The sequence below is a fragment of the Melanaphis sacchari genome, unplaced genomic scaffold (genome assembly GCF_002803265.2).
Source record: "Melanaphis sacchari strain LSU unplaced genomic scaffold, SCAv2.0 Contig1431_pilon_pilon, whole genome shotgun sequence".
NCBI classification, from domain to species: Eukaryota; Metazoa; Arthropoda; class Insecta; order Hemiptera; family Aphididae; genus Melanaphis; species Melanaphis sacchari.
In genome coordinates, this window is record NW_020270607.1 from 42,654 (window position 1) to 55,091 (window position 12,438).

At 29.9% G+C, this 12,438-nt stretch overlaps 1 protein-coding gene across 1 annotated transcript in view; it reads right to left on the reverse strand.

Annotated features, from left to right (window-relative positions):
* The window catches only part of LOC112591763, a 54,781-nt gene that overhangs the window by 22,025 nt on the left and 20,318 nt on the right, over positions 1-12,438 (reverse strand). Inside the window, exon 10 of the mRNA XM_025335681.1 lies at positions 5,239-5,442. Coding sequence (XP_025191466.1) covers positions 5,239-5,442 — 204 coding nt within the window. The remainder of the gene's footprint in view (positions 1-5,238; positions 5,443-12,438) is intronic.

Sequence of the window (12,438 nt, forward strand, 5' to 3'; positions counted from 1 at the left end):
ATTTGCAAATATTGACGACAGGTAATTTGTAAATTTATAATTTAATTGTTATAAAATCATCTTGTACATAATATTTCTTAGAGATTTTATTTTAATTAAACTAAGTTATAAGTTGAAACAATGTCTGATAGTAAGAAAAGATTAAGTGGACACAAGTACAAAACATTGTCGAAATTAAAGAACGAAAGGGAAAAAAAATTTAAACAAATTTGTGAAATAACATACACATTTTAATAAAAATCCTGATCCGAACAGTGGTGAAAGTATAGAAGTAGAGACCCAAAAAGTTGACATAAATAAAATTCTTGATAATGATTCTTAAAAAAACAGTAGTCGCAGAAAAAAATTTGAATGAATCCGAACATTTACTTCCATTTTTTTTTTTGTTTTTTTGAAACCGATCCCGATAAATGGTTAATTAATGAATCTTTTCGTAACTATGTAGCAAGCATGGCTTAAATCAAAATCTAACCGATGATTTTTCTTATTCCGGTCGAAAATATAATGACAAAACACGGTATTTAACAAAACAGTTATTTTAGAGAAAAATGTTAAATGTTGAACCTGTATTACGTTCATTAATTCGATTCATTTTTAGCAGATCGTATTCCACGTTTTAGTAATAAAGGAAGTGGTACTACTTCTTATTTATCACACGATATTTGTGATGAGTTTATACAATTAATTACGAAAAATATGAAAAATACTGTAATACAAGAGTTATTGAAATCTAAATACTTTTAAATAAGCGTAGATTCATTCTACCCCAGATATCTCTTATGTCGATCAACTTTCTTTTATGGTGAGATATGAACAGCATAACGTAAACCTATTGAACGTTTTTTATGTTTTACTCAATATACAGGACACAAAGCTGAAGAATTAGTAGATGCCATTTTAAATATTTTAAAGGTTCATAATATTGATATTGCTAATTGTTGAGGACAGGCATACGATAACGCCAACAATATGTCCGGCATTTATACAGGTTTGCAGGCTCGAATAAAAGCATTAAACCCCTTAGTTTATTTTGTATCATGCGCTGCGCACTCTTTAAATCTAATAGGAACATCTGGCCGCAAAATGTTGTAGTGATGTATTTTCATTTTTTGGACTTATTCAACAACTTTACAATTTTTTCACAGCATCTACTTATAGATGGAATATTTTACACGATAATATGAAGGAAAAATCATACACACTTAAATCTTTATCAATAACTAGATAGTCGGCCTGCGCGGATCCATGTAGAGCTTTAAATGCATCGTGATCAGAAATAATAAACTCATTATCACTTATTAAGAATGATGAAAACGAAAAACGCATTACCAGAAAATAAGCCAAAAGACTTTAAGTCGAATCTAGTGCTTGGTTTTCAAGCGATCACCATTGAAAATCCAGTTACACACGTTTAAACCTCTCAGGTAGGCGATGTGGCCGTAAAGGGGAGATTTTAAATGTATTATGGAAAATATATGTCAAACGTTAGCAAGTCGTGGTAAATAGTGAGTTGAAGATCAAAAAACTATATATATTATATTTAATATTTTTTTTGATATTTTATAGATAGTTAGATATCGATAAAAAATATGCACTTTCCGTGATAACAAAAATTACAATTAATTAATAAAATAGTTAAAACTCAAAAAAAAAAAAAAAACCGATAGCAGTGTAAAACGATGTGAGATTCGTACCTGCCTACCTATTGTTGGGGAAACCTATCCTAACACCTATCGACTACTGTTTGAGCTAATAACTGTAACCGAATCTCGAGCACTTAAACCGTTATAGAGATGCAACGAATACTACATTACACGTAGTTTAACCAATGCAATTTTTACGATTCGTGTGTCATAAAACCGTAAATCGCATATTTATTGTCGTTTAAAGTGTTTCTGATGTATTAATATACATTAATTAATTGTATATGTCTTAATGATATATTCAGTTTATTATCACATACACATATCATGATATCACCCCAAATGTATGTAATTAAAAGCATTACAACGACTCAAGAGCAAAAATTTTGCAATCTGTTTCTGTAATACATATAATAAGAATCTATTAAACCCGACGTGTGTCAAAAATCGTACACACGTTTCTTTTTTATACTCATAATCGTATTTTATACGCTATTTAAACAGTACTGATGAGGTCGTGGAGGCGTCCGAGGATTGAGACACAGAAAATAAAACAACACGTATTCAATGTGGATAAATAATTTATTGAATTGTAAAAAAATAAACAGGAGTGTACGTGACGATACGATAACTGTACCTAACAGAGGAAATTTTAGGTAAAGAAGCAGCAAAAAAAAAAAATGCAAGATATTCCTTTATCAACTAACACCATATAATCGCGAATAGGAAATATGTCCCAATACATAGAAGAACAGCTTATATGTCTCATAAAAAAATCTCCCACTTTGCTCTTTAGTGTGACGAAAATACGAATGTTGCACATTGTTGTCAATTGCAGGGCCGGTTTAAGCACGGAGCCCGGGCTCCAGGCCCTAAAATATTGAAGGCCCCGAGGGAGCCTTCTATCTGAAACCAAATTCAAAATATTTTAAGTTCAAATTTTATTTTGGTTGCACACTTTTTTAATTTTCGTAAATGAATTGTATTATTTGTATTACGTCATGTACTGAATGCCATCCGCAAACGGGCGGAGCGATAATATTGGATTGAAATAATTGTTTGCATTCGGTGCATCAACTAGAACATTACAATACTTATCTTATTTCCGACAATATATTTTTATTAGTAGATTTGGTTTTGATTTATTTATAATTAATCTAGATTGTTTTTGTTAGAAACATACGAGCATCTATCGTCGACCATCATTTGGTCTTCATGATTTAATCCCAACAGTTGACTTATTTAGTGATTACTGATTACAATATAATATTACTTACAATGTCTCAAAAATGTGCTAGTGGAGCCGCTAAGCGAAAGCTTAAAAAATAGAAAGAAGAAAGTATGAAAATATTGCTAAATAAGGTAAGGCTATTGGCTATTTAAAAAAATATTATTATCCCATGTATCCTATATGTAAGAAATATTATAAAATTTAATCAGACCTAATAATATTAAGCTTTTTTAAATTCATATTCATCCCAATAACTTCAGTTGATTGTGAACGATCATTTTTGATATGCAAGCATTTATTAACAGACAAACAGATTTATTAATACAGACGAAATTATTGTGAAGTTTCAAAAAAATAAAATAAAATAAGATAGTAAAGTTAGTTTTAAAATATAATATAATATAATATACTTTAATTTTTATGTTTTTATATTTTATATTTATATTTTGACATTTTATGAATAATATTGTATAATAGCATATACTTAATGAAAATTGACAAATATTAAAAAATTTTAAAGATATTTCTGTGCAATTTACCTTGTATCATTTTTTTTAAATAAATAAAATTCAGTTATTGGTAATAAATATTGTAAGGACTAAGGGCCCTTTGAAATACTAGGCTCCAGGCCGGGTAAACTCTTAATCCGGTCCTGGTCAATTGCTAATATTTGTTCGATTTTAAAATGAAGAAAACACAATCAAAGAAGAATTATTAATATCCCAAGCATTAGAAACTACGTCAATAGTGGTTGACGTGATAAAAATAATTCATGATTATTTTGAGAAATATCAACTTATGTAGGAAAACCTTGCTGGATTTTGCACCGATGGCGCTTCTGCTATGCTTGGGTTACATTCAGGCTTAGCTACATTGGTAAAGCAAAAAAATCCCAACACATTAATAACGCACTGTATTATACATCGACAAGCGTTGGTGTTCAAAACATTACCAAAAGATCTAGCTTTTTCAATGAAAATATCCATACAATTAGTCGGAAATTGTTTTATTTGTTGTGTTTAACTATATTAACGGTTATTAACGATGAGTTGACGAATTTGAACAAAAATATAGTTAAACATAACAAATAAAATAAGGCTGTCACTATAATAGGTAATACGTATATATTGTGGTCCATACTTACCGAAGTAATGAATTCTAATCCACCTATTGGTAATTTTCCATTACGCTATCGATATTTTTTTATTTTTTAATATAGGTAAAAATTTTATATCCTGTAGAATTACACATCATGTGTGATTCGCATTATTCAGTAGCACAACCAGGATTGATACCAGTTAATATTAGATATAATTATAATATTAACTTTTAGCTATATAACTAATATATTATATTAGCTATATAGCTAAAAGTTAAATGCCAATCAAACGTCAATTATTAAAAATTATTATAAGTTCTATCAAAATCAATTAATATATTACATTTATACAATTCTCTTATTTTCCATTTAAAACTAAAAACTTTAGCCGAAGCTATTGACATTGTTTCATGATCTTTAAATTATTAGTATATAAAAAAATATATTATATTTTACGCGTTTATACTTGAAATTGTATACTTATATATTCACCAATATTAACATGTATATAGCAATAGTGCATAATTTGCATATTTATATGTATAATATTAAATAATTAATATTGTTTACACACAGCGACTCAAGTTTATCTCTAGCTCTTTATCATTGTTATCTATCTATATTATTCTAACTCCGCGTTTATCGGCGATTGCAATTTCACGGTTCCGTGTCTTTTGTCACAGAACACGGCACCGAACCTCGCCGGTCTGTCACAGACCACGGGACCGACTGGGTTGCAATCGTCGATACCAGAGTATAAAAGGCCGCACGACCAACGACCAAGCACCATTCTTCGTCTTTCCGACTTTGTAGTAAGACTCATCCGGGCAGACTTGCGCAAAGTAGGAAAGGCGGCCTCCCAGACCACACTTAGCGAGCGGTTTGTGACTCGGTCATGGTGCAATAGTTGGAGTTATTCTGGCATTGCATCGATCAGTCACTTACCCTGTGGTGCAATAGTCAGAGTAATTCCGGCATTGCATCGGTCGACACACCGTTCGATAAGCCCCCTCCCCTGTCGTGCACCGTCTTGTCATGGCGTAGTGTAGCGCCTTACGCACCTTTGGTTTTTTTTTTTTATAATATATTCAAACCTTTAAAAAACCCAGAGTGTTCTTTTTTTCTTCTCTATTTTCTTTTATCGTTCAAACAAATATTTTAAATATTTTAAAAATCAATTACCGTGTCGCCAGAATACCATATATGATATTTAAACATTTTTCAAATTGTTTTTACGAAGGTTAATATTATGATATTGTACTTACTTCGACGGTTAAGACAGGCCTGTCGATTGCATAAAATAGATATTCCATTGAAACATTAAAATCACCATCATGATAGTAATACATTATAAACATGTACATGAAATTGTATCTTCTATAATATACATCATCGTAATCCGTGGATTTCCATAATGCATAATTGTATAACCATTGATTATATTGTGTTTCCCTTTGATCGTCATGCCTCTATGGATGATATAATAAGATAAACTATTTAATTTAAAATAGAAAATATACGAATTAATTATAGTAAAGTTTGTTAAATATTGTAGAGGTACACCTCTAATTAACATTTAAACCAGGCATGGACTGGCTGGGATGATAGGATGCTACAGCATCCCTTGCCCTAAAATATATTTTCCCCATTGATATAAATGTGCCGTCATTACTCTACTTATAATTAATTTGAATTTTAAAGGCATAAAGTTACAATACTCTAATTGTAAATAGATCTATTATTTATAAAATATTAATAACAACCATAAAGAATACATTTAAGTAACTAGTAAGGAAATACGTTTATCAGTGTGAGTAGTTTATTTTATACATTACTTTATTAACTTATTTTTAACACAATGTAACATTGAGTTTTTTTTTTTTTTTGATGAACGGGGGGTAATAATCAAACATAATTTACTAACTTATTTAAAATGATAAGTTTGCCTTTTCAATCTGTGAGAGCCAAGCAGCCAACTGCTCCCTAATGACCTCCTTCAAAATGCTCCTTAAAATAATGTTTATGCTATAACTAATTCTGAGACCCACACAAATAGTTTCATTAATTGCTTAGTAATGTACCAAAATAAGAACCCGACCAAAATCGTGTATCCCATATACGTCCTATATAATGTTAAATCCAAAACTAATTTTTTTATATCAACATAACATAAAAAAATTAATGAAATGATCAGTAAAAAGACGTCTCAAATATTATAATCTACAAATCGTTGTATAAAAAAAATTGATTTAATTACATCATACAACTGCAATTTGTATAATAATAATAAATGATAGGGAAGTACCCGATTTATGTTTTAAAATAATAATACTTATAGAAATTATTTTAAATTATTTAAGTTTGCAGTAATTTGTTCTATTTATGTTCACGTTGAGTCGTCTCCTACGACAATAACGATTATTATATTTTTTTTAGTCTGTATTTCATTAACCTGCAGATTAAATATTGTTTATTTATTCTATAACATTGTCGCGTTCTGCGTGTCTCGTATTAATCGTATTGTAGTAAAATTATAAAAACATTAAAAACATTGATAAAGACAACCCGACGACGTCTGATGGGTGACTTTACTGACTTTATTCTATGTCTATCCGACTATACAGACGCAGTATTGCGACTGCAATACCTATGCTGTTTTTGACTTTTGTTTTTTTGAGATTAAAATTTTTAGAGCACCATCTCCTATTCAACCAATTGTGGAAAACAATTCCAAAGTTAGGTTTGATTCCATAAACACATATTTTCGAAAAATGGTAAATGATGATATTGTTGAAAGAAGATGGTTTCATATTGTACATTTACAAACAAAATATATCGTAGTACTTGCATGGCATTTTCAGTTGATTTATCAAATGCATTTGTTAGTGGTGTAGTAGTTAATATTAAAAACATTTATATAAAAGTCCAAAAACATCAAAACAGTGCAGTACACAAATTTGCGTGTGAAAGTTATTTAAGAGCTTGTACTAACAAAAGTATAGATGTCATTCTTGAACATTTTTCATAGTTAAGAAGTAGAAAAAAATCATATGGTTCTAGATAAAATAATAAGCATAGTAATTGTTCTTGTTAAACATAACTTGGTCTTTCGTGGACATAGGCATGAATATATTAGTGATCTTAATGATGAAACAAAATTTAATCATGGTAACTTTTTAGCGATAGTTCAACTTGTGGCAAAATATGATACAATTTTAAATTACCACACTGAATATATGATTAAAAAAAGACAAAAAAAATGTAAAAGTCGTTAACGAGGTAATTTAGTTAGTTTTATGTCATGGTCAACTGTTAAAATTTTAAATAAAATTTTCAAATAATTGGTCAGGAAATTCAACATTAATTTCTAAGGAAATAAAATATACTGGTCAATTTTCTCTGAAAGTGGATTCTACTCAAGATATTTCAGTAATTGATCAATTGAGTATTTGTGTTCGTTATGTATACCAAAGATATGTTAAAGAACAATTATTAACTATGATTTCAATTAAATCATCTACTGGGAAAGATCAATATGAAATAGTGAAAAATGTTTTAAAAACATTGAACATTGAAGTAAAAAATCTGATCGGCCAGTCTTATGATGGGTCAGCGAATATGAGCGGAGAGTATAATAGGTTACAAAAATATTTTAAGATTGATGCACCTGATTCAATATTCATACACTGTCATGCACAAGTGTTAAACATAGTTTATAGGTGATGTCACCAAGTGTAATATTGCTTCTCAAAATTTATTTGGCCTTCTACCAAACACAGCGATATTTTTTTCTGAGTCTTATGAAAGAGCTAATATATGGAAAGACATTTTATTTGAAAACCAGATTGGCCATGACAAAATGAGAAAACTGGAGAAACTCAGTAATACACGTTGGAATAGCATAGACAAAGCTTTAAAAACAATTTTCCATTCGTGGACAGAAGATAGTTCAAAGTGTGATCGTTATATTTGTCTACTTTATTCATTACATATTATAGGTTATGATGAAAAGTTTATTAAAGATTTAAAAATGGCATCAGAGGCGAGAACATTATTAGAAAAATGGACTTCATTTGACATTATAATGTTACGAGTAGCTTTTATATATCAACAGATATTATTTTTCACGACACCTGTTTCTAAGTATTTACAAACAGAAGGATTTATTATGTAGTAGCTAGGAATAAAATTGTAACTTCAACAACTAACATAGAGAAAATAACAGAAACATTTGAACAAATAAAAAGAATAACTGTAACTTTTATGGACACAGTGGAAATTAAAATAGACCACTTGGACAATATTTATATTCAAAATATATTTCCCACAAGAAGAATAAAAACAAATTAAAATACAATCAGGAGAGTCGAGAAATGATTTAGTAACTGATTAAAGTTGAGAAAAGAAATTTAAAGTTGATATTTTTCAAAGAATTAGTGATGTTGTATCAATGTCCATTAGGGAAAGATTTATGAAAAACAAAATACTTTTTAATGCTATTGTTTATTTAGATCCAAAACGATTCAATGATATCAAAAATAAAATATTAGATTTTTCGTGTAAATAAATACATGATAAATATTATTATAATTTGTTGTTAATATAAATGCATGGAACCCTATCGAATCCCATATCATAAATGTATGTGAAATCATATTTAATGAATTACTTATTAAAGATTTTATTTATTTTTACTAATATTAATTTTTTTTAAATTTAAAAATTGTAATAGGACTAAACATTAGTTTTCTATATCCAATTATTTACTTCATAAAAGTAACTGAATTTGTATGTTATAGTGTTATAATAAATTTAATATTTTAGTAATTCATTATATATATTATTTTAAAATTTTATACTAATTTAGAATTATTTGGTAAAATATTATCATTAATAATATTAAATCATATTAACAAAAAATTAATTTATCAGTTATAAAGTGAAATAAAATTAAGGCTCGGTATTAACGAATTAATAAGTTAAAAATTAAGTTAATTTTAAGTTATTGATTTAACTTACTAGTTTTTTGTTTTAACTAATTTAACTGAGTTAAATATTTTCCTAAACTTGAAAAGCTTTTGATAAAATTAATAAAATTATGAATTGAATACCTTTATACCTATCTATAAAATAGATCTAAATACTGTGATATATATATATTTTTTTTGCTTAATATAGACCATTCAGGTCCTTCGCCGCAACCACCACTTCCCTCCATCTATCTTTATTCGTGGCTATTTCTTCACTGTTCAGGATTCCTAGCATCTCCAAGTCCTTATTAACCCTGTTTAACCATCTTTGTCTTGGACGGCCGAGTGGTTTTTGCTCTTCGGCTTCCAGCGGGTAACCTGACCGATTGTCTGTTCTCGACCTCGCCATACATGCCCTGCCCAACTTATCCTTTTGCTTTTCATAGTAGCTACTATATCTGAATCTTCTAACATGCTTATTACCTCTTTATTCTCTCTTCGCTCATATTCCCTCGTGTTTTGATTTCTTATGAGGCCAAAAATCTGTCGTAACACCTTTCTCTCAAATCTTGCTAGTTTTTGTTTGTGGCCCAAGTTTCACACGAATATATCGCTATCGGGCGTATCAATACTTTGTATAACGTTAGCTTTGATCTGATTGAAACTAATTTTGAATTTAATATTGTCTTTAATCCGAAAGATCACTTCTTAGGTGAGTTTATTCTGTTTTGAATTTCCTTGTGGTTACTGCTCGACACGCTCAATTCCACCCCTAGATATTTGAAGTTTTCGGACCAACTCTAACTCCATATCTTTTACTATCAAATTATTGTGTCTATTATTTTTCTGTGACAGTACCATGTACTTTGTTTTTCCTTCATTTATAGTTAGGTCCATTTGTTTACTTTCATGCAGGAGAGCTTCTGACATGCCTAGAAAATCACTCTCAGATTTGGACAATAATATTATGTCATCAGCGTATGCTAATAGTTTGATAGACTTATATTCTTGCAGTTTGACTCCTATACCAGACTTTAATACCTTTCTAACCACTTCCTCCAGCGCAATGTTTAAGAGCATTGGTGAGAGTGCATCTCCCTGTTTCAGTCCTGTGTTGGTCATGAATGCCTTCGATAGTTGGCCGTTAAATTTGACCATACATTTGGAGTATTGAATACATGCGTTTATCATTCTTGTGATTTTTGCTGGTACCCCAAGCTTTTCCATGACTTTCCATAGACTTTCCCGATTAATAGAGTCATATGCCTGTTTATAATCTACAAATAGCATGAATAGTCCCTGGTTATATTCGTAGCATTTTTCCATTACTCGTTTGACAGTATGTATTTGATCCACTGTTGATTTTTCCCATCCAAAGCCTCCCTGGTAATCCCCGACTATTTCGTTTCTATATGGCTTGAGTTAATTAAGGAGGACATTTGATAGCACTTTTTATGATGTATTTAGTAAAGAGATGCCTATGTAATTGTTGCAATTTATAATATCCCCTTTTTTGTAGATGGGGCATACGATCGATAGATTCCAGACTTCTGGTATATTTTCTTCCCTCTATGATTTTATCCATAACAAATTAAAAATGTTTATAAAGATATTTATGTGATATGCCTATCTTTTTTGTATGTTATTCCTATTTATTACTTTTCATTTAATTACTCTATATAATTATTTACAACAATTTTATCAAACTATAAAATTAATAGAGATCGTTTTTATTATTTGTCGAGTTGGAAAAAGCTAATATAACTTATTTTCCATACTATTAAATAAAATAAAATATTGCATGTGAAGTATTTCTTATTTTATTTTAATATTATACTGTTGAATTTTTTCAAAATAGAATGTTCAAATAAAAATAACTTCAAATATAAATTGAAATATTGTTAAAATTAAACTGCAATTAATCGTACCTAGTGTATTTCTCTTCATAAGCACTCAACTTTTAATTTTTATAAAAATTAAAATCATAGTTGGTATAATATATGAATATGGTTTGGAAAATGTATATTTAAATGTTAAGAACATAACCATACATTTACGTACATAACAGTTAATAGTTAGTTTTTTTTTTATTTCTTAAGAATGTGTTGTTACGTGTGTGAATTTGGCCCCACCATGTTATGATAAATACACCAACATTGTGCAACATTTAGCAACTAATATACAACTTTAGGCAACCGGTAAAAAAAAATTTGCATCCTTATATTTTTGTCCTAATCGCTAAATCAATATTGGTGGGGCCAAATTTACGTGACCCCACCACATCGTCGTTTCGACCTCGAACTTTTTTTATAATTTAGCAACTAATTTGCAACTTTCGGCAACCTGCGTGAAAAAAATTGTAACCTCGTGGTTACGCCGGAAACGAATTCCTATGTTGGTGGTTCCAAATTTTTTTTTACCGGTTGCCTAAAGTTGCATATTAGTTGCAAAATGTTGCACAATTTTGGTGTATTTATCATAACATGGTGGGGCCAAATTAACGCACGTTGTGTTGTTTATGATTGTTCGAGATATATTATGATATTTTTTCCCTTGCGATAAGTTCGGCGACTTTATCGTCGCCCTCCTCCCCTCTTGCCTAATGTGGCATCGGCGTTCCCTGACCACTGCTGTCCGTCAATACGACCGTACACACACTCTCTCGTGCGACCGTCTCCGGGACGTCGCTCGCTTTTGTTCTTACGCGTGTGCGTGGCTAATATAAGGCCATTTTGTGTGCCCGTAGCACTTGTGCCTTTTGGTTTTTGTGCTGGCCTTGTGTGCCGTGTTGTGCCGTCGTCACATTTGCCGCGTGTTGAAGCGACTCCGCATCTTGTACGTGTCGAAATTAATATTATATACACATATATATCATTTATATATATTATATACACGTGGACCCTGAGGTTACGAGCCGACGTCATAATTGTTATTAACAATATCAGTGTTCCAGCACACTTATTCCAACGATCATACTGCCTTGGACCAGGTCAGCGACATATTATTATTATATTTTATTATTATTATTATTTGTATTGGAAGAATTGGTTGTTATTATTACTATTATTATTATTTCCTTTTTTTTTATATTATTTGGGCGCTCTTAATTTATTATTAGTATTATTATATTATGTAATACGTTACACCTCTGTGAAGTATAAAATATATATATTGTAGCACGACGGTGCGTCAACCTAAATTGTGTGTAATTCTTAAAAGTTGTCTAATTGCCCTCTCTTAATACGTAAGGTAAAACAAAATACTCTGGGTGTTATTATATTTGCCATCCTAAGCCAACCGCCCAAGCAGGAGCCTGGTGGAACAATGATAAATAAATTAATTCCAATAAAAAAATAAAAATAAATTACAGTCAGCTAATTGTTTATCATAAGAATTATACAAGAATTCAATTTAAACGTTACGTTAAAAATATCATTTATATAAATATATGTTTTTTCATTGTTGAAGAAGGAGTTAAGTAGTGTATTACAAAAT